Here is a 25,129-nt window from a genome sequence, read left to right on the forward strand (position 1 = left end):
ATAACTGCTTTCCCTATTCCAAAATTTAATTTATCTCATCTGCTGAATTTCTTCTTGCATTGTTTCTCCTTGTAGGCTCTCAACCATCAGTCTTTTCATTAGCATACAAAAGATACATAGATATTTTTGGTGCTGGAGATTGAACCCAAGGCATATGCTCTATCACTGAGCATACACCCCCAACTCCACAAGATATACTTTTATTATTCTGTAGATTCTAAAAGTTTTAGGAGCTGGGTTCCAGAAATCTCAGACAAAACCCAAATACTTAGTTTTTATTATAGACAATAACACCTCTTTTAGTTTCTTTTACCAGAAGGAAGAATAAAAAGGAGATTTTTATATTTTTTTTGTGGTACTGGGGTTCCTGGAAACCCTTCTACCTCCAGGTTACACTCCCAGACAGACATACATATACATATACATATACATACACACACACACACACACACACACACACACACACACATATATTTTTTTTGGGGGGGGTGGGGAACAGGGTCTCTTAAGCAAGCAGGGCTGGCTTCGAACTAGTGCAATCCTCCTGTCTCCGCCTCCCAAGCGCAGGGATTACAAGCGTGCACCACCACGCCCGGCAAAAGGAGATTATTTTATAGGTGCTAGAAGTTTAAAATTTTGTGTGTATATGGAGAAAGTATTGGGGCCTTCTACCTCTGAGTTAACTCCCACGCCCCCAGCCCTGTTTTGAAACGGTGTCTTGTAAAGCTGTTGCATTTCCTCTCTCAGTCTCTCCAGTACTTGGATTACAGGCAGGCACCACCACACATAGTTTGAAAGTTTTAATTCTTCTACTGATTCTACTGAAGAGTTCTGAATTCAGACTTAGCAGAATTAATTTTCTGGTAATTAATTCACACAAGTATGTATTTAAGTGCTCCTTGGTCCTAGATATTGCTCCCAGCACTAGAGATACAACAGCCACATTTCTGCTCTCAAGAGGATGGTGAGGATGTATAATGGCACAGTTAGATAATTCATATATAATATCATGGACACCTACAGAGAGTACTAAGCGAAGAGAAGTTTTATGGGGAAATAGCTATTTATTTATTTATTTATTTATTTATTTATTTATTTAGTGGTACTGGGGCTGAAACCCAGGGGCTTTCTACCCCCAGGCTACACTCCCAGATCTATTTCATATTTTATTTGGAAACATGTTCTCACTAAATTGCTGAGAGCCTCACTAAATAGCTGAGGCTGGCTTCAAACCTGCACAGTCCTCCTGACTCAGCCTCCCAAGTGCTGGGATTACAAGCGTGTACCACCACGCCTAGTTTAGCAATTCATTTTGAACATATTAGATTTGAGATGCCTTTTAGGTAACCCAGAGATGATAGATGAGTTAGGAAATTCATGGGGGATGTTTGGGCTTACAGTGTAACTTCAGTTTATGGAGTCTTGATAATAATGAATAATAATGATCCTAGAAACTGAGTTCCTCCCCGTCAAAAGTATAGGCCTGCCTCTTATTTTTGCTGTCCATAGCCTCTTCCTTTTGCAGTCTACCTTCTCAAACCTGGACTCTTACACTCCTCCCCCATTAGTCTGTTCTGTTGTTGACATATCATTTTGGCATAGAACTTCCTCCCCTTTTTGCCCAATCTTTGAGTTTCTCCTAAAGTATAGTCCATTCCCACTTTGAGGGAGAATGCCTCAGAAGTTTTCAGTGGGTTACCACTATGGTGATTTACTGATGTCCAGAATTCAGACTGGTGTTTTCTCTGGCCCCCCCAGTATAAGCTTTCACTAACTGAAAACTTTGTGAATAAAGGAAGAAACAACTTTCTGTTTGTGTTGGTTAACCTTCTATGGTTATTTGAATTTGAGAACCCAGGAAACTTTGGTATTGGAGTATGTCTTAGAAAACATGATTTTGAGTGTGAGAAGGGAATAATCTAGTATCTGGCACTGTTTAAAGAATTTGCAGCATTGAAAAAAAGTTGGATTTACTTGAGGTTGTCAATTTAATTCAAGAGAAGAATAATTGATTAGTTATACTCACAGTTTAAAAAGCAAAAATATTATCTCAATAGAAACAAAAGTATTTGATACATTTGGCATGGTAAAAATCTTAGAGTTCCTCTCTTAGCAGTGGGACTTAAGTATCGAAAAGAGCACCTGAGCTGGGAGTGGTGGCACAAGCCTGTAATTACAGGTCTTGGGAGGCTGAGACAGGAGGTCACAGGTTTAAGGCCCAGCTCAGCAACTTAGCAAGGCCCTCCACAGCTTAGTGAAATCCTGTTTCAAAATAAGAAATAAAATAGGGCTGGGATGTAGGTCAGAGGTAGAATGCTCTTAGGTTTAATCCCCAGTGCTCCCCCACAAGCACCTGTCTCCCCCCTCCAGTGACCATTTAATAATATTTTTTCAGTAAAAGAAAAGACATATTAATTTTCCAGGCATAAAGTATTTTGTATCTTTAGCAGAAAGTATCTCATAAACAAGAATGAAAATTGCAATCTCTTATTTTAAGATGCCCGACCCCACATTTCTCTTTACTGTTCTAAAAGAAGACACCAGAGACTTTTTTTTTACTATTCTACTATACTAGTAAAATAGATTAATATAAAGTAGAATTCATTAGGGCTAGATATTAGCCTTTCTTGGAGTAGAGTAGGTAGAGTAGAGGATACTTGGTGAAGTAAAATAGGGAAGAAGTCAGAATGTGGCACTATAACACTTTGTTTCCTATGCTTGCCTAATGAACTCTGATTATAATTCCTTGCATTTGTTTTATTATTTTATTTTATTTTTTATTTTTGGTGGTCCTGGGGATGGAACCCAGGGGCCTTCTACCTCTGGGCTATAATCCTGTTTTATATTTTATTTACAGACCTATTTTATATTTTATTTGGAAACAGGGTCTCTTAAGCCAGCTGAGGCTGGCTTCAAATCTGCGCGATCCTCCTGTCTCAGCGTGCGCCATCACGCCCAGCTTGCATTTGTTTTAAACATTCATGTTTTCTAAGAAATTTTACAAATTCCTCATTTGAAACCCATACTAATCCAGAGAGAATCAAAATGAGGTTCAGAAAGTTTCTTGTCCAAATATTTATGACCTACAAATTGTGAAGTTGACCTTAGATCTCTGCTTCTTGACTTGAGGTCTAGTTTTTTGGTAATACGTGCTGTTTGACTTCAAATAGTAACATTGGAATGCATTCTCTTGATTCAGATATTACTGAAAATGTATATTCGCTTTCTTGAAAAGGCAATTTAGGGGTTTTAAATTATATATGCATATTAGATACTATCTGCTATCTTAAACAGGACATACTGCTTTTTGATAACATTTGTTGAATACCCTCAGGCCAGCTATTCTTTAATTTTCTATCACTTTGGGATTTTCATTATGTTTATTTTTTCCACCTTTCCAACCTTCCTTTCCTTTATTATACTGGGAATTGAACTCAGGGATATTCTACTTCTGAGCTATACACCCCAGCGCAATTTTATTATTTATTTTGAAACAGGGTCTGACTAAGTTGCTACGGTTCTTGCTAAATTGCTGTGGCTTGCTGTGAAACTGTGATCCTTCTGTCTCAGCCTCCCAAGTGCTGACTGGGATTTTAGGTATGTGCCTCCATACCTGGTTTGTAAGAATTTCTAGATATATTCAAATCCTTATGAGACACATTATTTGCATATACTCTTTTCATTCTGTAGGTTGTATTTACTATATTGATTTCGTTGTTTGATGCACAGATGTTTCTAAAAATTGATGCAATATAATTTATTTTTACTTGGGTTACCTGTGCTTTTGGCATAATATCTAAAAAGTCATTGTCGATTCAGTGGCATGAAATTTCCCCTGACTATTTTTTAAAGAGTTCTATAACTTGAGCTGTGTGTTTAGATCTTTGATTCATTTTTACTTAAATTTTGTATATGGTTTAATGTAGGCATAAAACTTTATTCTTTTTCATGTGAATATTTAGTTTTATTAGTACCATTTGTTGACAAGATTGTCCTCCACTCCTTGGTTTTCTTGCCTCCTTACAAAACAAAATAAAACAAAAAACCATATATGCCAAGGCTTATTTTTGGATTCTCTCTTCTATTCCATTAGTGTAAAAGTCTGTTCTTATACTGGTTCTACACAATTTTGGTTATTATTACTTTGAATATGTTTTGAAGTCAGGAAGTGTGACTCCTCCATTTTTGTTCTCTTTCAAATTTCTTTAGGTTATTCAGGAACTCTTGAGACTTTATATGAAGTTTAGGATGATGTTTCCCATTTCTGCAAAAAATGCCATTGGGATTTTTATATGGATTACATTAAATCAGAAGATCACTTTCAGTAATATTGATATCTTAACAATATGAAGTCGTCTAATTTGTGAACATTAGATCTCTTTCCATTTATTAGTTTCATCTTTAATTTCTCTCTGCCACAATTCAAGTATTTTGCCTCTTCAGTTTATTCCTAAGTGTATCTTATTCTTTTTGATATTATTGTAAATGGAGTTATTATTATTTGTTACTGTGTATTGAATCCAGGGCATTCTATTTCTGCACTAAACATTCAGCCCTGTCTTCCAAACAGGGTCTCATTAAGATGCTGAGGCTGGTCCTGTGATCCTCCTGTCTCAGCCTCCCACATACTGGGGTTATAGTCATGTGCCACCATGCCTACCTTGGAATTATTATTATTATTATTATTATTATTTTTTTTTTTTTTTTTTTTGCGGTCTGGGGATGGAACCCAGAGGCATTCGACCTCCGAGCTACACCCCCTGCCCTATTTTTTATTCTTTATTTTGACACCGGGTCTCACTGAGTTGCAGAGGGCCTCACTAAGTAGCTGAGACTGTCCGAGAACCCCGATCCTCCAGTCTCAGCCTCCCGAATGCTGGGATTACAAGCGTGTGCCATCACGCCTGACTGGAATTATTTTCTTAATTCTTTTGCGTTGCTCATTGTGAATGTATAGAATTACAACTGATTTTTTTTTTTTTTGCTGATTTTGAATCCTTTACTGAATTTATTTATCACTTCACTTTTTTTTTTTTTTTTGCCTATGTGGAATCTTTAGGGTTTCTTACATATAAGATCATGTCATCTGGGGACAGAGATAATTTTACTTCTTTCTTTTCAATTGGATGCCTTCTTATTTTTTGTTCTTGACTAATTTTTGCAGTTAGGACTTTCAGTACTATGCTGAATAGAAAAAAAACCGGAGTGTTTGTAGATTTTTACTGCAAAAAATGATACATTCTCATATTTTTAGAGCACATGATAGAATATGTGCTATAAATATAACATGACTTTAGAAATCCCATTTTTCCTACTTTGAATTACTTAAGTAGAAAGGACTTTATTTACATGGAGGGATAGCATTTCTTACAAGACCAGCTTGATAAGCTTCATTAATGATATTTACTGGTTAACTGAGATGCTCTCATGATAATCGTTGCCTTGGATGTAAGCACTGTTGTACTTGCCTTCTGGACTCTACTCATCTCGTGGTCTTATTTCAGTATCCAAAGATGCCTTAGAGAATTCTTACCTACCACCAATGGCAACTCTCTCCAGATTGGGTCTATAGATTCAACTCTGTCCGTATCAGAATACAAATTCCGGTGTGTTGTTCAGAAATTATAAGGCATTTCTAAAATTCATGCTGAAATAAAAGTAATCCAAAAGAAGAAATATGTATCACATTGTAGTCTAAACAAGTGAGAAAAATAATAGCTAAATGAATATGAAAAAGAACAAAACTAGAGGAATTATATTTGTGGATTCCAAAACTTACTATATAACTACAGTAATTGGGATGACCTGGTATTGGCTAAAGGATTGAGATATAGATCAGTAAAATAAAATTGAGCTTCCGGATATATCCCAGTCATATATACATTGAATTGATTTTTAACAAGAATGTGAAGACAGTTCAGTTGGTAATGATTTTTTCAACAGGTGGTGCTAGGATAGGTGGTATCCACATGCAGAAGAGGAAATATTTGTCACATCATGCTAAAAGGGAACTCAATGTGTCAAAAACCTAAATGTGAGGTCTAAAATCATACTCTTAGGAGAAACATGAAAGTAAATTTTTGTGATCTTGATTTCTTAGATATAACACCAAAGGGATACTTGACAAAAGAAAATAATAAATTGCACTTTATCAAAATTGAAAACATTTGTACATGAAAGGACACCATCAACAAAGTAAAAAGCCAACTCAAAGAATGGGTAAAGATATTTGGTAATCATATATCTGACATAAGGTACTTATATTCAGGATAGACAAAGAACTCATACATTAAAATTTTAAAAAATCTAGCTAAGAAATGGATAAAGAGCTTGAATAGACATTTCTTCAAAGAGAATATAAAAATAGGCAATAGAGGAGGCAGAGACAGGAGGATCATGGTTGGTGGACAGCCTCAGCTACTTAGTAAGGCCCTTTGCAACTCAGTGAGACCGTGTTTCAAAATAAAGAATAAAAAAATAGTGTTGAGAGTGTAGCTCAGAGGTGAAATGCCCCTGGGTTCCATTCCCAGTACTTGGGGGGTGGGGATAGACACATGAAGATATGGTCAGTATTACTAGTCATTAGGAAGATACAGATAAAAGCAATATACCACATTTCATCCACTCCAGTGGCTAAAATATGACATATGGGGGAGTGGTGAGTTGGCCCGGGCCACTCTCCCCCCTCATGCCATTTTGGCATGGGGCTGTAACTATTTTCTGTATTTCTATTTTCTGTATTTCTATCTTTTTAATAAACTTCTTTAAATCTTCAATAAAATAAAATAAGTGTCTATTTAGTTCATTTGCCCATTTCTTGATTGGGTTGTTTGTTTTGTTAGTGTAGAGTCTTTTGAGCTCTTTGTATATTCTGGATATTAGCCCCCTATCAGAATGGTGGCTGGTAAAGATCTTTTCCCATTCTGTAGGCTTCACAAAAGAAGAGATACAAAGGGCCAATAGATACATGAAAAGATGTTCTTCATCACTGGCCATCAGGGAGATGCAAATCAAAACTACACTGAGATTCCATCTAACCCCAGTCAGAGTGGCAAGCATAAAGAAATCAAACAACAACAAATGCTGGTGAGGATGTGGGGAAAGAGGAACTCTTTTACACTGTTGGTGGGAATGCAAACTAGTTCAACCACTATGGAGATCTGTGTGGAGATTCCTAAGAAAGGTGGGAATAGATCCACCATATGATCCAGCTATACCACTCCTGGGTATCTTTCCAAAGGGGTTGAATTCAGAGAAATACAGCAACATATGCATACCTATGTTCATAGCAGCACAATTCGTAATAGCCAAAATATGGAACCAACCCAGATCTCCATCAACAGATGAATGGATAGCAAAACTGTGGGAAATACACACAATGGAATTCTATTCAGCCATAAAGAAGAACAAAATTATATCATTTGCAAGAAGATGGAAAGCCCTGGAGAACATTATGTTAAGTGAGATCAGCCAAGCACAGAAGGAGAAGATACATATGTTTCCTCTAATATGCCCAAACTAGGAAACACAGAGGATACCAGTGGGACTCCAGATAATGGAGGAGAAATATCAGCAAAGTTTGAATGGTAAGATAGGAGAGGAGGAAGGCCGATCTTGATTAATGAGGGGCTACACCTGAACATGTGTTAAATTATGAATAAGACATGGTTAACCTGGACAACCATTGGTGGGAGGGGGGAAGGGAAAACGGGGGCGGGGGGGGAGAGGGCACCAAATATAATGTAAATGTATACTATTTATGTTCAATAAAAAAATTGTTAAAAAAATAAATAAAAATATGATATGCAATAGCATTCCTCTCACTCTGTCCTGTTACATTCATATTATGCTACCAGAGTTTTTCCAAGATCACAGTTCATTAACTATATGTTCCATGAACACATATCCTCTATAGTAAGTGAAAGCTAAAGTATTCTATTTAAATTTTTACATGGTACTCTTAGTAATATTTATTACTTAATATCTTTCATTTTACCATTGGCTTGTGGTATGTAAATTCTTGGTTTTCTTAAATAAACAGACACGTGCTAAGGAAGGAATTGACTCAGTGACCTCCATTTTCTTTAGTAAAGCATCCGATGCCTGTGTTTCAAGCCCAAGTAGTTTCTTGTCTCACTTTCCTAATTCTTCACAAACTTATTCATTCATTGTGCACATTCTATTCAGTATCTCAAGAGCTCTTAAGCTAAGAGGATATTGGGCCTTGCTGGTAACGTGCCAGTGAAAATTGTATAGAAGATTAAATGGCTCATCTCACAGCTGCTCTGCATGTGGAACCTTCATTGGCTTCTGTTTTCAATGAGCTCATCTGGTGTCTAGCTCCAGGCCTCAATTGGAGGCTGATTGAAGATGGAAATAAGTAGATATATCAGAGAGAAGACATTTTAGTTTTCTAGGGCCCTTGTAACAAATGATCATAAACCCAGTGCCTTAAAACAACAGGAATTTATTCTCACTACAGTTCTAAAGCTACAAGTCTGAAGTAAGGGTTTGTCCCCATCACGCCCTAAGTGCTCTCGGGAAGGAAATCTTCCCTGCTTCTCCTGGCTTTTGATAGTTGTGGCAGTCTTTGGTATTCTTGGTTGACAAATCAGTCATTCCATTTTGTCTCTGTCTTCACATGACATTTCTCTCTGTGGATCTTTTGTGTTCTCCCATGTAATTTCCCTCTCTGTGTTCAAAGGAATAGTGATCATCCAGTGTGACCTCATTTTACCTCAGTTTTATCCAGAGAGGCTGCATTTTCATACTTGTAGATACTGGGGTTTAAGATCTCAACTTCCCCCACCCTGGGCATAATTTAACCCATAAGAGGAGAGGGTGTGTGTGTGTGTGTGTGTGTGTGTTACTAGAGATTCAAACCAGGAGCATTCTATCTCTGAGCTACACCCCCAGCCCGTGTGTGTGTGTGTGTGTGTGTGTGTGTGTGTGTGTGTGTGTGTGTGTAAAGTAGCACTGCAGTGGATTGAATGTTATTGTGGCCCACCCATGTCCCATCCCATTCACATGCTGAATCCGAACTTCCAATGTGGATTTTAGAGATAGGGCTTTTGAGAAGTAATCTTATAATGCCATTAAGTTCCTTATTTTGACCCCAATAACTATCGTGTCCTCTTTCTACCATGTGAGGATAAAAGTCTATGAACCAGCCACAAGGCTCTCAAGAGAACCCAACCATGTTGGTATCCTGTTCTTAGATGTCTAGCCTCCAGAACTGTGGGAATAAAGTTTCCTTGTTTATGAACCATACTGTGTATGGTTCTTTGTTATAGCAGCCTAAACAAAGACAGATGCTATTTGTGTCACTTTGCAAATCCTGCCTTTATCACTTAATAAAGTAATTGGGCAAGTTAATAAAGTACTTGGGCAAGTTAATTAGCTGCTTTGTGCCTCAGTCTCATCATCTGTGAAGTGGGGCAGATAAAAATACTTAACTAAGGGGTTGTAAAATATAGGTTATTGTAATGACCTCTGGATCCATATTCGTTTGCTGGGGCTCCTGTAATCAAGGGTAATTCTCTGGTGGCTTAAGGAGCAGATTTTTGTGTGTTTGGATTCTGGAGAATAATATTCCAAACTGACGGGGGCAGTTGGTTTGCTTCTTTCCAAGGCTTGTGAGGGAGAATCTGTTCCATGCCTTGCTTCTGGTTTCTGGTGGTTTTGCTGGAATTTTTTTTTTTTTTTAATTCCTTGGCTTGTGGAAGAACAAGTTCAATGTCTCTCTTTGTCTTCACATAGCATTCAGTTTTTTGTTTTTTCCTTTTTTTTTCTTTTGATGCTTAAGATGAATCCAGGGGCATTCTACCTCTGAGCTATACTCCTAGCTCTATTTTTTATTCTTTATTTTGAAACAGGGTCCCACTGAGTTGCAAAGGGCCTCACTAAGTAGTTGAGGCTGTCCATGAACCCTGATCCTCCTGTCTTAGCCTCCCAAATGCTGGGATTACAAGCAGGTGCTACTATGCTCAGCTTCACATAGCATTCTTCATGTGTGGTGTCTTTGTCCAAATATTCCTTTTTATAAGGACACCAGTCATATTGGATTAGAAGTCTCATCTTAGTTACATCTGAAATGACCCTGTTTCTAATAAAGTTATATTCTGAGGTATTGGCAAACTTCAGCATACAAATTGTGGGGAGGAAGGACAATTCAACCTATAACACACATAGTAAACAAGTAAGTGTTCTTGTTGTTATCTCTAATTAGTTCTTTATGATCCTATCTGATTCTACTAACCTTTTTGTACCAATGTAGAACAAATTAGAGAACAAATATTGTATTAGAGAATAAATATTCTTTGAGTTAACCTTAATTCCTCAAATTCTGTAAACCTTAGTAATTATTCTTAATAACCTTCATGTTATTTCTTCATAGAAAGGACTTTTCAGGGTATGGATAATGGAGTTTTTATATATTTCTATGATATTTCTTTTTCAAGTAAAATTCAGACAGAATAAAACTGAATATGGTTGAAAGTTGTTATGGCATATATACATACATATAGCTATATACACACATACATATATACACACATATATAAAGATTCTACTCATAGATGTTTATATGATTACTATTCATAGGAGAGTAAGATACAGATATGTTGTTTGTATACTATATAAGTAAGATTCTTTATTGGCCCAATTTTTTTTATTTTGTTTTGTTTTTCAATACTGGTTATAAGCATGCACCACCATGCCCTGCTTTACCCAATTTTTGAAGGGATAAAAAGCACTTTATTTATTTATTTATTTTTGGTGGTACTGGCTGTGGAACCCAGGGTCTTTTCTACCTTCAGGCTACACTTCCTTGACCTATTTTATACATTTTATTTGGAAACAGGGTCTCAGTAAGTTGCTGAGAGCCTCACTAACTAAGTAGCTGAGGCTGGCTTTGAACCTGTGCAGTCCTCCTGTCTCATCCTCCCAAGCGCTGGGATTACAAGCGTGCGCCACCATGCCCAGCCCCAAAAGCATTTTTAACTATGGGTCAGTATGGATTTTTTTTTTTTTTCAAGTTTTGCAGCTAAACCAGTATAGTATAGTCACTCATTTTCTAAGTGTGTGCTATAAGTGATAGTCCTATTGGGTCTTCTGAAATCTGAGGGGGCAAAGATGAGGCATAGGTGGTATTCCATGAATAAATAGATTTGGGAAACCCTATATATTAATCTTTTTATATTTATCATGCCTAATAATGGGTTTGAGGAGTACTATAGTAACATTTCTGCTTTATTTTGTGTTTAACCAAGAATTTTCTAAATTGTTCATTTTGTCAATGTTTACTAAACATTTAATCCTTTGGAACACCTGGACATAAGACAAACAGTCCCTCCAGTATCTATGATTGAGAAGCCAGGTGTGGTGATACGTGCCTGTAGTCTGAGCCGCTCTGGAGTCTGTGGCAGGAGGATCAAGGCTAGGTTGGGCAGTATTGCAAAACTTTGTCTCATTGAATGAATGAATGAATGAATGAATGAATGAATGAATGAATGAAAGAAATAATCAGTTTTAGCTCTTTATTAAGAAAACCTTTTTGTGTGTGTCCATGTGGTATTGGGGATTTGCCTCTGCGCCACACCCCTAGCACATATTTTATTTTTTGTTTTGAAACATGGTCTCCCTGGGTTTCTGGCTGTCCTTGAACCTGTGACCCTCCTGTCCCAACTGCCCAAGTACTGGGATTACAGGTGTGTGCCATCGTGCCTGGCTGAAAACTGTTTAATGTGTTAAGTTTATTGTTTGATGTTTTTAGATAAGGGAACTGCCTTGGCATATAATTCTCTTTTCTGGTTTGAGGATAAAGCTCTAATTAATATAAATGTAGGACTGGTATCTGTTGTGTATATTTGGACAGGATCTAGCAGATAATCATTTAAATGATTGTTTGAAAAGGAAAATTAAAGTCAGATCCTTCTTAATATACTTCATAATTACAGTGAAGAGGGAAATGATTTTTTATTGTTGAATAAGCTCTGAGGTTCTGTTTGATGTATTTCTGTTGTAGATTTTCCTTCTTAAAAAAAAAGTAGCTATATTGAGTCATAATTGATTTACAGTAACCTTGCTTGTTTAAAGTATACAACTTGATAAATTTTAACACATTTGAATTTCTGAAAAACAAACCATTGAAATAATCAAGATAAACATCCTCATTACTCCCTAAAGTTCTCTATGAGATCTCCCTGCCTCCCATCTCCAAAGCCTCCTGCCATCCCCAGGGAACCACTGACCTACATTCCAGCTTGCCTATCTGTATCGTCTGTCCATTGCTTTCCTTTTTTCTCTTTTTCTGCATTCTTTTGGATTGACTGTTTTTTACAGTTATGTTTTATCTAATTTGTTGGTTTGTTGTAGAATCTCTAGTAAACATCTTTAAATTACAACCACTGTCTGTTTTCCTTGCATTCCAAGAAGAACCCCCCTCCCCGTGGTCATAGTGTTTATTATTTTTATGGATCTTAAATCCCATTTTATAATATTTGTTGATGATTTTTTGCTCTCTCTCTCTGCTCAGGGAGATTGCTCTGCAGGGTTGTTTTTATTGTTGTTTTTTTATCTTTGTCTGGTTGCCCTACCAGGGTAATCACATTTGCTAGTATTTTGAAGGTTTTTATTTCTATTTCAGGGATAAAATATTGCATGGCATTCTCTTTTTTTGGTCTAGTTTTAGGAAGTACTGACTCTTCTTTTTTGTGTACGTTTATTTCAATATCCAGGCCTGTAGATTTCTTATTCAGAATATTTTAAAAAAATTTTATTGGTACATTATATTCATACATCATAATGGGGTAAAAAACTTGTGTGGATTATTCAGAATATTTTAAACTACAAGTTCAACTTCTTTAATAGTTTAAAAATCTATTCAGGTCTTCTTGTATGAGTTCTGATCATTTTTTCTTTGTTATTCCAGTATCCATTGTATTCTACTATCCTTTCAATGCTTGTGAACTTTGCAGTGATATTCTTTTCATTCTTGTTACTAATAATATATCTCCCTCTATTTGTTTATTTGTTTATTTTTGGATTTCAGTCTACAGGTTTATCCATTTTACTGATGCTTTTAAAGAATCAACTTTCATTTTCATTTTCTGTTGCAATTTTTTGATTTCTTTATTCTCTTCTCTTGGTTATGTTGGGTTTATTTTACTTTCTTTTTTTCTAGTTTCCATTATTGATTTATTTCTCTTTCTTTCCTTCCTTCCTTCCTTCCTTCCTTCCTTCCTTCCTTCCTTCCTTTTTTCCTTCCTTCCTTCTTTCTTTCTTTTTTCTTGCAGTGGTGCTAAGGATTGAACCCTGGAGCATTCTACCTCTCCTTGAACTACACCCTCAGCCCTTATTATTTTTTGTTTTGAAGCAAGGTCTCCCTAGGTTGCTGCGAGTCTTGCTAAATTGCTGAGGCAGGCCTCCAACCTGTGATCATCCTGTCTCAGCCTCCCAGATACTTGGGATTACAGGCACATGTCATCATGCCTGGTTTCCATTTTTTCTAATTGCATATTTAGTGTTATTAAATTCTCTTTAATTGTTGCTTTAGTTGCATCCCAGAAGTTTGATGTTTTATTTTCATTTTCATTTTGTTCAGTATTCAAATGTTTTTTTTCCAAGACCCTTAATTGTTGATTATTTAGAGATATGTTGCTCACTTTCCAAAGATTGGAAAATATCCTAGTTTGATCCATAATGATCAAACGAAATACTTGTATAATTTCAACTATTTTAATCTTAAAAAGTTTGTGTAAAGATCCCGGACATGAATGATCTGTTCTGGTCAGTGATCCATGTGTAGTTCAGCGGAACTTATATTCTGCTTCTGTTGAGTGTTTGTAGATGTCGGATGCCTTTATTTTATGATACTGTTTATATATTTATACATTTGCTGATTTTATCTAGTGAATTGAAGGAGAGATACTGACCTTTTTTTTTCTGACTAGGAAGTATTTGGAAGGTAAGAATAAAGCACCTGAGATATTTTTTTGTAGGGGGAAAAAAGATTTTGTAGAAATTCATGTTTTTAAACTACAATGTCATATGAATAACATCATGGTTAGAAAGGAGAAAAACCGTGCCCAGAGGAACAGATGGACAGTATACACTGTTTTTCTGTTAGTCCTGGACAATTTTTTGTGCCAGCTGAAACAGACAGAATAACACTCAGGAGAGAAAAAGCCATCTCCTTTTTTTAATAGTAAGATTTTTTTTTCTTTCGTTCTCGGTACTGAGAGAGGAGGGTGGTAGGAAAGAAGTAAGATTTTGATACTAAATTTCCCTGAAGCTTTGCAAATTAAGGAAGATCAAACATGTCCTGAAAATTACTTGAAATATAAAGATTCAACAAGCTGGGCATGGTGGCGGACACTTGTAATCCTAGCATTCAGGAGGCTGAGAAAGGAGGAAGGAGCACAGTTTGTGAAGAACCTCATCTCCTTAGGGAGGCCCTTTGCAAGTAAAAGGTACTTTGGGGGCTAGGAATGTAGCTTAGTGATAGGCCTTGCCTTGTGTGCATCAGGCCCTGAATTAATCTTCAATATAAACATATATATTTAATATATAGTATATGATCAATATTTATGAATTAGTTAAGGTGTTTTAATGATATGTGTTTGTGTGCGTGCACGCACACTGGGGATTAAACCCAGGGGTGTTCTACGTCTGAGCTATACTTCCAGATCAATTTTATTTTTTATTTGGAAAAAGGGTCTTACTAAGTTGCTGAGAGGAGTGTAATAGGTTTTTCCAATTGACTTATGAGTTTCTTCTTATATGAATTTATTTAATATTCAGTTATTTACCTGTTGGAAACTATAAATTATTAACATGCTTTTGATAGTAAAACATTTGTCTGTTTCATTTATTACAAATATTTATTCTATTCTTTCTTTTGATTTTATATTTACTGTTTATCACTGGTAAAAATTAGGAATTTAGTTGTGAAATATTTCTTATAATCCACGCATCTCTTTAAAGATTAAGAATTATTTTTCTTTATTAGTTGGAATAACATTACACTTTAAACAAATGTTCTGTTTTTAAATTTTTTCTGTGATTGTTTTTATATCTTGAGAGCTTTTATTTATAAGACCTCTTCTATTTGTCGACTAATTAGGTTTTAACTATTAAACGTTTACACATTTAGCCTGGTGTGGTGGCACATGCTTGTAATCCCAGCATTCAGGAGGATGAGACAGGAGAGGCATTTCATGGGCAGCCTCAGCTACTCAGTGAGGCCCTCCGCAACTTAGTGAGACCCTGATTCAAAATAAAGAATAAAAAAATTGGGCACGGGGTATAGCTTAGAGGTCAAATGGCTGTGGGTTCCATCTTTAGACCTGCTAAATAAATAAATAAATAAATAGTAATAAATAAATAAAAATCTTACACATTTTAAGCCCAAGTTATTAGTCTGTATTCTGTATAAATAATTATTTCTTCTTTTGTGCAAAGCCACAAGACTTTAAGAACTTTGCTTTCTAATTTCATTATGTTTTTAATTATATTACATATTACTAGAATTACTCTGAAATGATATATACATTTTTCCTTTGAAATATTTTTCCTGCAAGGACATGTGGTTATCAGATTCAGGATATCTACTTAAAAGACATAAAATATAAAAATAAAACACTGCATAAGGAAATGAAAATCAGTGTACATGTAATTGCCCTTAAGGAAGTTTTTGATGACTTAAAAGTTTTCTCCAACAGTATGTGTGTTTTTTTAAATTTTTTTTTATTGGTGCACTGTACTCATACATCATAAAGGGATAAAAAAAAAACTTTTGTAAACATACATGTACACATCGCCCAGTTAGCCCCTACCTGATCCCCACCCCGTTCCCTTCCCATCCCTCCTTCCCATGCTTGGTTTAGTGGTTGACATCTAGTATTATAGCAATTTATCCAGAATTAACAATGATAATCTCTCATAACAGTTTCATTTGTCTGATACCAAGCTTTTGATGACTTAAAGATAACATTTTAATATTTCTTTTTGCTTTCTTTTTTACCAGAGAATGTTTTTTCTTTTTTTTTTTTTTTAGGTGAAACTGTCATACATTTATTTATTTATTTTTCAGAAAAAATTTTATCCTAATATGGAATGTGGACTCTAGATACCCAAAATGATCTCGAAAAAGAACAAAGCTAGAAGATGTCTATTTTCTGATTTCAAACCTTATAGAGCTACAATAATTGAAACAGTGTAGTACTGTTCTAAAGGCAGATATATAAACCATTGGAGTTAAATAAAAGCCTAGAGATAAATTCTTCCCTATATTGTCAAGTTATTTTTGACAAGGTTTCCATGAACATTTGGTGGAAAAAATAATAATCTTTTAACTAAATATTGTTGAAAAATAATAATTACATGAAAAAGAATAAAATTGGACCCTTACCTAACACCATATACAAATTTAACTCAAAATAGATAAAAGACCTAAATATAAATCTTAAGACTATAAACTTTTAGAAGAAAATCTGGGTCATAAAACCTCACAACATTGAAATCGGCAGTGATTTCTTAGATATGATTTCAATGGCACAGGCAACAGAAGGGTAAACAAACTCCCTAAAAAATAAAAAAAAAAATTGTATATCCAAAGACAATGTAGACAGAGTTAAAAGTTACTGATAGAATGGGATAAAATATTTCCAAATGCTTTATCTGAAGGTATATTAATATTCCAACTAGAAATCCTAAAAATTAGCAGCAATAAAAGCAAACAATACAATTTAGAAGATAGGTAAAAGACTACCATAAATAATGAATCTCCACAGATAACCAATCTTAGTTGTGTGTTGGATGGAAAATCTTGTTTCTCTGGTTCTGGTGTGTGTTACCTATTTCTTCTTTGTAGTTAATCTCTTTGAGTATTTTCTCTGGCACTGGTTTTGAAGACATAAATTCCTTCAGTTTCTGTTTGTCATGGAAGCTTCTTATTTCTCCATCTAATTTGATAGAAAGTTTTGCTGGGTAGGAAATTTTTGGCTGGAAGTTGTTTTCTTTCAGAGTTTGGAATATGTTACTCCAAGCCCTTCTGGCTCTCATGACTTGGTTTGGGAAGTCTGGAGTGATTCTAATTGGTTTGCCTCTGAATGTCACTTGGCCCTTTGTTTTTGTTGCTTTAAGATTCTCTGCTTGGCTTCCACATTGGTCATTTTGACAATTAGACGTTCCCGGCGACAAAAAATCTGCCAAATTTCACCCAGCTGATCGACAGCGGCTCACTTCGGCTCGCTGTTCGCCGCTCCTCTCTGGAGCCTGGTGGGCTGTTTAGTGTGTTGGTCTGGTGCCGTCCTGTGAACTCACCGCTGCCGCCAGCAGTAAGGCGCTGCTTTTGCGTCCTCAGCCGTGAGGCCAGCGTATCTCCTCTGTGGCTCTGAGCTCTGTTCTGAGTCCCCCTCCTCTTTGGAGACTAGTGCTGCAAGGGAAGATGACACCCACGCTGCTCTGTCCCATGGCTCCGGCCACAGCACTGCGGTCTGGTTTCTTTCTGGTGTCTGGCTTTTACAGCCCTCTTTTTCTCTGTCCCTTGTATTTACATTTTTTGTTTCTCTGTTGATGGTGTTATCTGGCTGTGAAAGATGCTGATTTTGTGGTAATAGAGATTGGATTATGTGTTTTTTGAGGCTTATTTGCTGAAAGGATTTTTTTTTAAATGAGCCAGTACATTGTGTGTGTGTGTGTGTGTGTGTGTGTGTGTGTGTGTGTGTGTGTGTGGTGTGTATTTAAAGCAATTTTTTAACAATTGGAGTACCTTAAATTTAAAATGGAACTCCTTTCTTGACTTCTGTAGTATCAGCATCGTTGTTATTTTGGGAAGTAGAGTCTCAAATCTCATTTTTTATTGGATAAATTAGTTCAGTGTTTTAACATTATGCTTTTAATATTATTTGGTATTATTTTGTGGTTTTAATTTTGTTTTGTCTTATTTTAAAGTTGTCATTTGTTTAACAAGTTGTCATTTTCTATTAATTGTGTTTTTTATGTAATATCTGAGATGGTAGCCAAGATCAGTGCTCCAGAACAAGTTAAACTGTGGTTCTGTTGATAAGCCCCATTTTTTGCAATGTAATAAATTTTAATTTTGAAGATAAAAGTTTTGTTGACTGGATGGATACTAAATGGACATTTTTTCTTTCTGAATTACTCAATCAATCTTCCATATATCCTTCTAAAACCCAGTTTTGTATGTTAATATTTGCTTTTATATAAGACAACTTTAGCCTGAATATTTTCCATCAGGCAGGCTTGTGTTAAAGGATCAAATGTGGAGCTTTTTAAAGATAATTACACCATTGTGTTCTAAGATTGGTCTCAAGAAATACTATGTAAAAATAACTAAAATTAAAAACTGTAAAAACTGAAAATACTGAAAGCAAATTTGATAGGCAAACACTGAATATTTTTATGTAACTAATACAAAATGATTTAAGAGACAGACAGGGATGCAAAAATTATGTCAACACTCTCAAAAGAAAATGAAACTAATGCTATTCACCCTTCTCACTTAAAATATTAGACCATCATAAAGAATATATTTCATATATCAACATATAAGCTATTCAAAAATAATGATAATCTTCAGCCCTATCTATGATTAAAGCAGTCCCATACATTATTAGGAAAAAATGTATAGTTCCTTTAAAAAGTCATTTTTGTCAAGAAACTTAGAAGTGTTTCTTTGATCTAATATTTCTGTTTTAATACATTTTGAAGGAAATAATTCTAGATATAATCCGCTTGAAAGTAGTTATTTATGATAAACAGAAAGATAAGTAAAATTTTATTTCACTCATTTGATAAAATATTGACCAGTTGTCAAAATTTGGTTATATAAGGACAAAATCGGGTGGGTATAATAGTAAGTTAGTAAAAAAGATACTATAAGCTAGATGTGGTGGTACATACCTGTAATCCCCAGCACTTGAGCAGCTGAGACAAGGAAGATAGCAGATTCTAGAGCAACCTTAAAAGCTTAGTGACAGAAGACTCAACAACCTAGCCAAGACCCTATTTCAATATGAAAAATAAAAGGGCTAGGGGTGTAGCTTGGAGGTAGAACTTCCCTGTTTTCAATCCCCAGTAGAATACACACACACACACACACACACACACGCACGCACGCACGCGCGCGCGCGCTCACACTGTAATGTGATATAGCTCAATGGTAGAGTATATGTTTCGCATGAGAAACCCTGGGTTCAATCCTCAGCATCAAAAACAAAACCACCCAGCATGGTGGCACACGCTTGTAATCCCCGCACTTGGGAGGTGGAGACAGGAGGATCGCACAGGTTCGAAGCCAGCCTCGCTGGTTTTAAGAGACCCTGTTTCCAAATAAAAATATAAAAAATAGGTGTCTGGGAGTGTAGCCCGGAGGTAGAAGGGTTTTCAGGAATCCTGGTACCACAGAAAGAAAGAAAGAAAGAAAGAAAGAAAGAAAGAAAGAAAGAAAGAAAGAAAGAAAGAAAGAAAGAAAGAAAGAAAGAAAGGAAAGAAAGAGAAAGAAAGAGAAAGAAAGGAGGGAGGGAGGGAGGGAGGGAGGGAAATTGTAAATAAGTATAATTACCAAGAAATAAAAGACCAAAACAAGTCATAGGTAAGTTCAAAAAAGATATATATGAAAAGAGTACACCAAAATAAAGTGCCATCAAGATTTTATGTATTTAGAAGCATCTGCTGATTACTTGTTGTTTTGGAGGCATATATCTCAATGGTGCTCTTTGCAAACTTAGCGTGTAGGAGGCAGCCACTTTTATTGATAAGTGGCTGTAGTCAGCTTTCTAGTCCCTATACATCAGTTTTTGCTTCTTATGCTCTTTCTCACATAAATTTCCAGAGAGAGGATATATACTATTCAGGGGCTGGTTGAGAATTTGGGAATTCATAAATTTCTCAAGCATAACTCATGCAAATTCTAATGATTCACTTCACAGTGACTGTCTCTATGTTATGGGGCTATACAATTCCCCCTCTTTGAAAAGCATTTCTTTGATTTAACATGGTGTTTTTAAAAGCCTTGATTCAGTTACCAGCTCATCTTTCCTTAAATTCTTTTCCCCAAGACAAAATATTCCACTTATGATGTCTTCTCTGATGATAATCTCATCCAAACATTGTACATTTTATCTTTAAAAATTCTGTTTGTAGCCCAGTGTGGCAGCGGTGCACACCTGTAATCGTAGTACTTGGGAGGATGAGACAGGAAGTTTATAGATTTGAGGCCAATCTCCATAAGTTATCAAGGCCCTCAGCAACTTAGTAAGACTCTTTTCAAAATAAAAAATAAAAAAGGGCTGGGGATAAGCTGGGCGTGGTAGCACACGCCTGTAATCCCTGTGATTGGGAGGCTGAGACAGGAGAATCACACAGATTTGAAGCCAGCCTCAGCTACTTAGTGAGGCTCTCAGCAACTTAGTGAGACTCTGTTTCCAAATAAAATATAAAAATAGGTCTGGGAGCATAGCCCAGAGGTAGGAAGCCCCCCGGGTTCCACCCCCAGTACCACCAAAACAACAACAAAAAAAGGGCTGGGGATATATAGCTCAGAGGCAAAATGCCCTTGGGTTTAGTCCTTCTATTTGTGCCTTACTTAGTTTTCCATTACTTTACTTAACATGTTTAGTGTTTTTTTCTTTGAGCATACAGAATACAGTTATAATAACTTTTATAATATCTTTGTCTAAAATACTTTAATTTCTATCATGGGTTCATACTTATTTAATCTTAATTGGAAAAAATAGAAAAAATGCATTTATAACTTATATAAGCTACAAATACCCTCATAGACCTAATTATTAGAAACACTTTATTTCACCTTTATTAACCTTCCTTAGGTATTGTTAGTGGTTTAATGTCCCAAATAATATGTATATTGGGCGGGGGGGTACTGGGATGGAACCCAGGGGCTTTTTCTACCTCTGGGGTATACTCCCAAACCTATTTTATATTTTATTTGGAAACAGGGTCTCACTAAGTAGCTGAGAGCCTCACTAAGTAGCTGAGGCTAACTTTGAACCTGTGGAATCTCCTGTCTCAGCCTCCCAAGCGCTGGAAGTACAAGCATGTTCCACCAAGCCCGGCTTAATGAAAATATTTTAACAGAATAAATTGAGATAAAGAAATTCTCTAACTATCCTCTGTTCTGTGCCCCTGAATATAAAACTTTCTTCCTTCAAATTTCTCAGAAAAATAAAATTTAAAGTGAAAAAAATCAGATTTTCTTTTTATTTCCTGTGGATTACAGTTCACACTAAATTTACATAATAAGTTAGTATGTAATGTAGTTTGACATTGATCAGCTTATTTTGATTCCGAGGAATATTTGAGTATTGAGTATTTTGAGTCTGAGGAGTATTATTATGAATTATTAACTTTTACCATTTTACAAATGGAACCCCCCCAAAAAACAACTGAATCTCAAGGAAGCTTTGATTGTGATCACTTAGTGAGATTGTGTTGAAATTGAAGCCCAAACAATTTGATGGCATTTGCAGTTATCTTTTTACTGTGATAAGTTTTGCATCATTTTGGATATATGCACTTCAAAATGCTTGTGATTGAATCAAATAAGCAAAAATAACCACTGAAAACTTTTAAATTATTTCCTTTTGCCCTCTTATGTTTAACTTACTGTGTACAGTATTCAGTCAGAAGCTATTTGAGTATTAAGTGGTTAGTTAGCATTGTATTGGATACTTTAATGTAGTTTGATCTAATTAGTATGTTGTAACTCAAGTAAACCATAATATGAAGTGCTCGGGATATCTTTTAATAAGATGAAAGATAAAACACAGCCCTAAATAAGAGAATGTTGGAAAAATACATTTGATATTCTATTAACTGGCAAAATGGTTTGTTTTATGTAAAAATTTCTAATTTTATTTTTAAAAATAAATATATTTTTTTAATTTTATTTTTTAAAATAAATATATTAAACCAGGCATGGTGGCGCATGCTTGTAATCCTTGGGAGCTTGGGAGGCAGAGACAGGAGGATTGCTCAGGTTTGAAGCCAGCCTCACTGGCTTAAGAGACTGTGTTTCCAAATTAAATATAGAATACGTCCAGGAGTGTAGCCCGAAGCCTGGAGGTAGAAGGGTTTCATCGCCAGTAACGCAAAAAAAAAAAAAAAAAAAAAAAAAATATATATATATATATATATATATATATGTATATGTATATGTATATACATATATATGTACATATAATTGAACCTTGACTTTTATTTCTAGCATTTTAAGTACTTTAGATATATCTAAGTAAGTAAAAAGCCAATTTTTAAAAATTACTCAAATTCTAAACATGTAGAAACAACTGTTAACATCTTAGTAGTGTTTTCATAATTCTTACTCTGCAAGCTTATGTGTAAGCTTATATAAGCTTATAAATGGAGTTATTTACTCCATATAATTTTTTAAAAATTTTTATTGGTGCATTGTAGTCATATATCTTAATAATAGTACAGGATGGTAGAGACATGCATGCACATATCACTCATATAATTTTTTATTTTAGTAATTTCATAAAAATCCTTCAATGTAATTACTAGTTTTGCTTGATCAACAACTGGAAAAAAATGCTAATAAGGACTTTCATAATTTATTAATCATTTCTCCAAATGTTGGATATTTGTTTGAAATGTTTCACTGTTAGAGAATAACTTAAGACTAAAGTTCAACTTGAGAAATTTCTGATAATACCAAGATATTTATTTGTATTAAAATAAATTTGATAACTTTTAATATAATTCATCAGCATTGCTTTAAACGTATAATAATCATGATTTCTATCTTTGTATTACCAATTGCTTCATATAGTGAAACATTTAGCTCCAAATTAAAGCTAATTATTAAGTAAAAGTGCTTGGAGAATTATATTTTTAGTATAGATTTTGAACAGCAAATTTATAGTATTTTTGAATAAACTATTATACATGATATTTTGATACCTTGATGTTTGATGCTGAGGATTTTAAATGTTTGTGTTTTCTTAATAGATTATCTTTCTCAAGGAATAGATCTTTCTGGAATAGAAGTAATAGAAAATGATCTACTTTTTATTGCAAGAGCTCGACTTGAAGTGGAAAATCAAGCTAAGCGCCTGCTAGAGCAGGGTGTAGAGACACAGGTAAAAAGAATATATTGTCTTTAGAATGTGAAAAATATGTTGCAATACAGATGAACGTTTAATTTTGAGTTCTAAACAATAACATATGTCTGCATTTTATCACTGAGGAACTAGATCTATGTTTAAACTGGAGAATAGAGCATACCAAAGTACAGAAAAAATTTGACATAGTTTGATAGATTTAATTCAAAAAGAGACCTGTGACTTTTTTTATTTTTATTGGCGGTACTGGGGATGGAACCCAGGGGCATTGTGCCTCTGTACTACACTGCCAGCCCTATGTTTTATTCTTTATTATGAAACAGGGTCTCACTGAGTTGCAATGGGACTCAGGATGTAGCTGAGGCTGTCGGCGAACCTCAGTCTTCCTGTTTCAGCCTTCCAAATGCTAGGTTTACAATCATGCACCACCACACTGGCTGAGACCTATGATTCTAATGTAAAATGTATAGATAGACATCTAGATAATCCCTGTGGAACATGCATGCTTTGCCTAAGACATCCTTTCAACACTCAAGTAAGGTTAGTATTATTGCTATTCCTACTTAAATTTGATGAAACAGAATTTAAATAATTCAATTTCTTATTTTGAACCAGAGTCTTTTAAGTTGCTGAGGTTGTCTCTGAATTTGCAATATGCCTGTCTCAGCCTCTTTACAGGTGTGGGCCACCATGTCCAGCTCATCACTAATATTTGCTCTGCGTATCTAGTGTCTCAATCTTTCACCTTAGACTCCTGTTTTGTTTTGTTTTCCTGCCTTCTTTCCTATTCCTGTTATAAAACATAATTCTTTTATTGATTGAAGAAGCTAGTCTTTTGTTAAGAACATCAATTGACTTTATTACTTGATGGTTTTCTAATCTATGAACTATGTCTGTCCTTTTCTCTGGCTGTATAATTTTTTTATATTGAAGCAATCCATCTCTTCATTTCTATTTTGAAGCAATATATCTGTTCAGTTATTTTCCATAGTAGTGACTCTCAAGTTTCAGCATGCATCAAATTTGTTGGGAGGACTTATAAAAACAGATAGCTAAGCCCAATGCTTAGACTTTTAAAATTCAATATATCTGGACCTGGGAATCATTGCTCTTAAGGATACCTCAAATTCTCTCACACTTAGCTTTCTACTAAGTTTGGACACCAGAATACCATTGTGGGCCATTGAATGTTTATCCCTATTTTTTTTTTTTCCATGCTAGCTTGTTCAGTACTGTTTAAAAACAAAACAAAAACCAGACAGCTATGAGATTCATGTAATTAAAATTTATAGTTCTGAGATGTACCTGGGATTTCACTAATTTTTAGTATGTCCAGTTCTCTCTTTGATTTCACAGGTGGCTGTTTCAAATCTTCTTTAGTCGCTCAACCTTTAACTCAGTCCCTTTTTTTATTGTCATAAGAGGATCTTCTCTCATTCCTCACAGAGAAAAATCAAGCTCATGAGGCATGAGCTCTTTCAACTTCCTGTCAGCCTCATTCTCCAAGATGCAGTTCTGTCAGATCTTTTACATTCCTTTCAGCAGCTAATTCCATGTCTCCCTGCTCTGCTGCTTCCATACTTGGCTGTTGTGCTCCTCTGAACCTTCAACCTTCTCCCTTTTGCTAGCAGCATAGAAAGATACTAAAGTTTCTCCCACAAAAAAAAAATGGAGAAAGGAATCTTCATTTTTAACTGTGTGCATAGCAATAAATTATTTAGCTGTTTCTTAGTGTCTTTACTTCATAACCAAATTATTTAGAATAGACTGTTCTTACTAATCTCTCCCTTTCTTCACGAGTATTATACAGTCTAGTCTGGTCCAAAATGACTTCTGAAATAAATCTACTTTTTTTTTCGGTACTGGGGATTGAACCCTGGCCATTCTACCTCCAAGCTACAACCCCAGTCCTATTTTTTATTCTTTATCTTGAAACAGGATCCCACTAAGTTGTGGAGTCCTCACTAAGGAGCTGAGGCTGTCCTTGAACCTGTGATCCT

General features: G+C 35.3%; 1 protein-coding gene across 8 annotated transcripts in view; it reads left to right on the forward strand.

The window, feature by feature from the left end:
- The window catches only part of COG5 (component of oligomeric golgi complex 5), a gene marked incomplete at both ends in the record, with an annotated part of 279,247 nt that overhangs the window by 101,456 nt on the left and 152,662 nt on the right, over positions 1-25,129 (forward strand). For 6 of the 8 annotated variants that reach the window (XM_080701111.1, XM_080701108.1, XM_080701109.1 and 3 more), the window contains one exon: positions 23,017-23,147. The exons of the other annotated variants lie outside the window; for them this stretch is intronic. In XM_080701111.1, coding sequence (XP_080557237.1) covers positions 23,017-23,147 — 131 coding nt within the window. The remainder of the gene's footprint in view (positions 1-23,016; positions 23,148-25,129) is intronic. 8 annotated transcript variants of the gene reach the window in all.

The sequence above is a fragment of the Muscardinus avellanarius genome (assembly GCF_963383645.1).
Source record: "Muscardinus avellanarius genome assembly, chromosome: 9".
Classification (NCBI taxonomy): Eukaryota; Metazoa; Chordata; class Mammalia; order Rodentia; family Gliridae; genus Muscardinus; species Muscardinus avellanarius.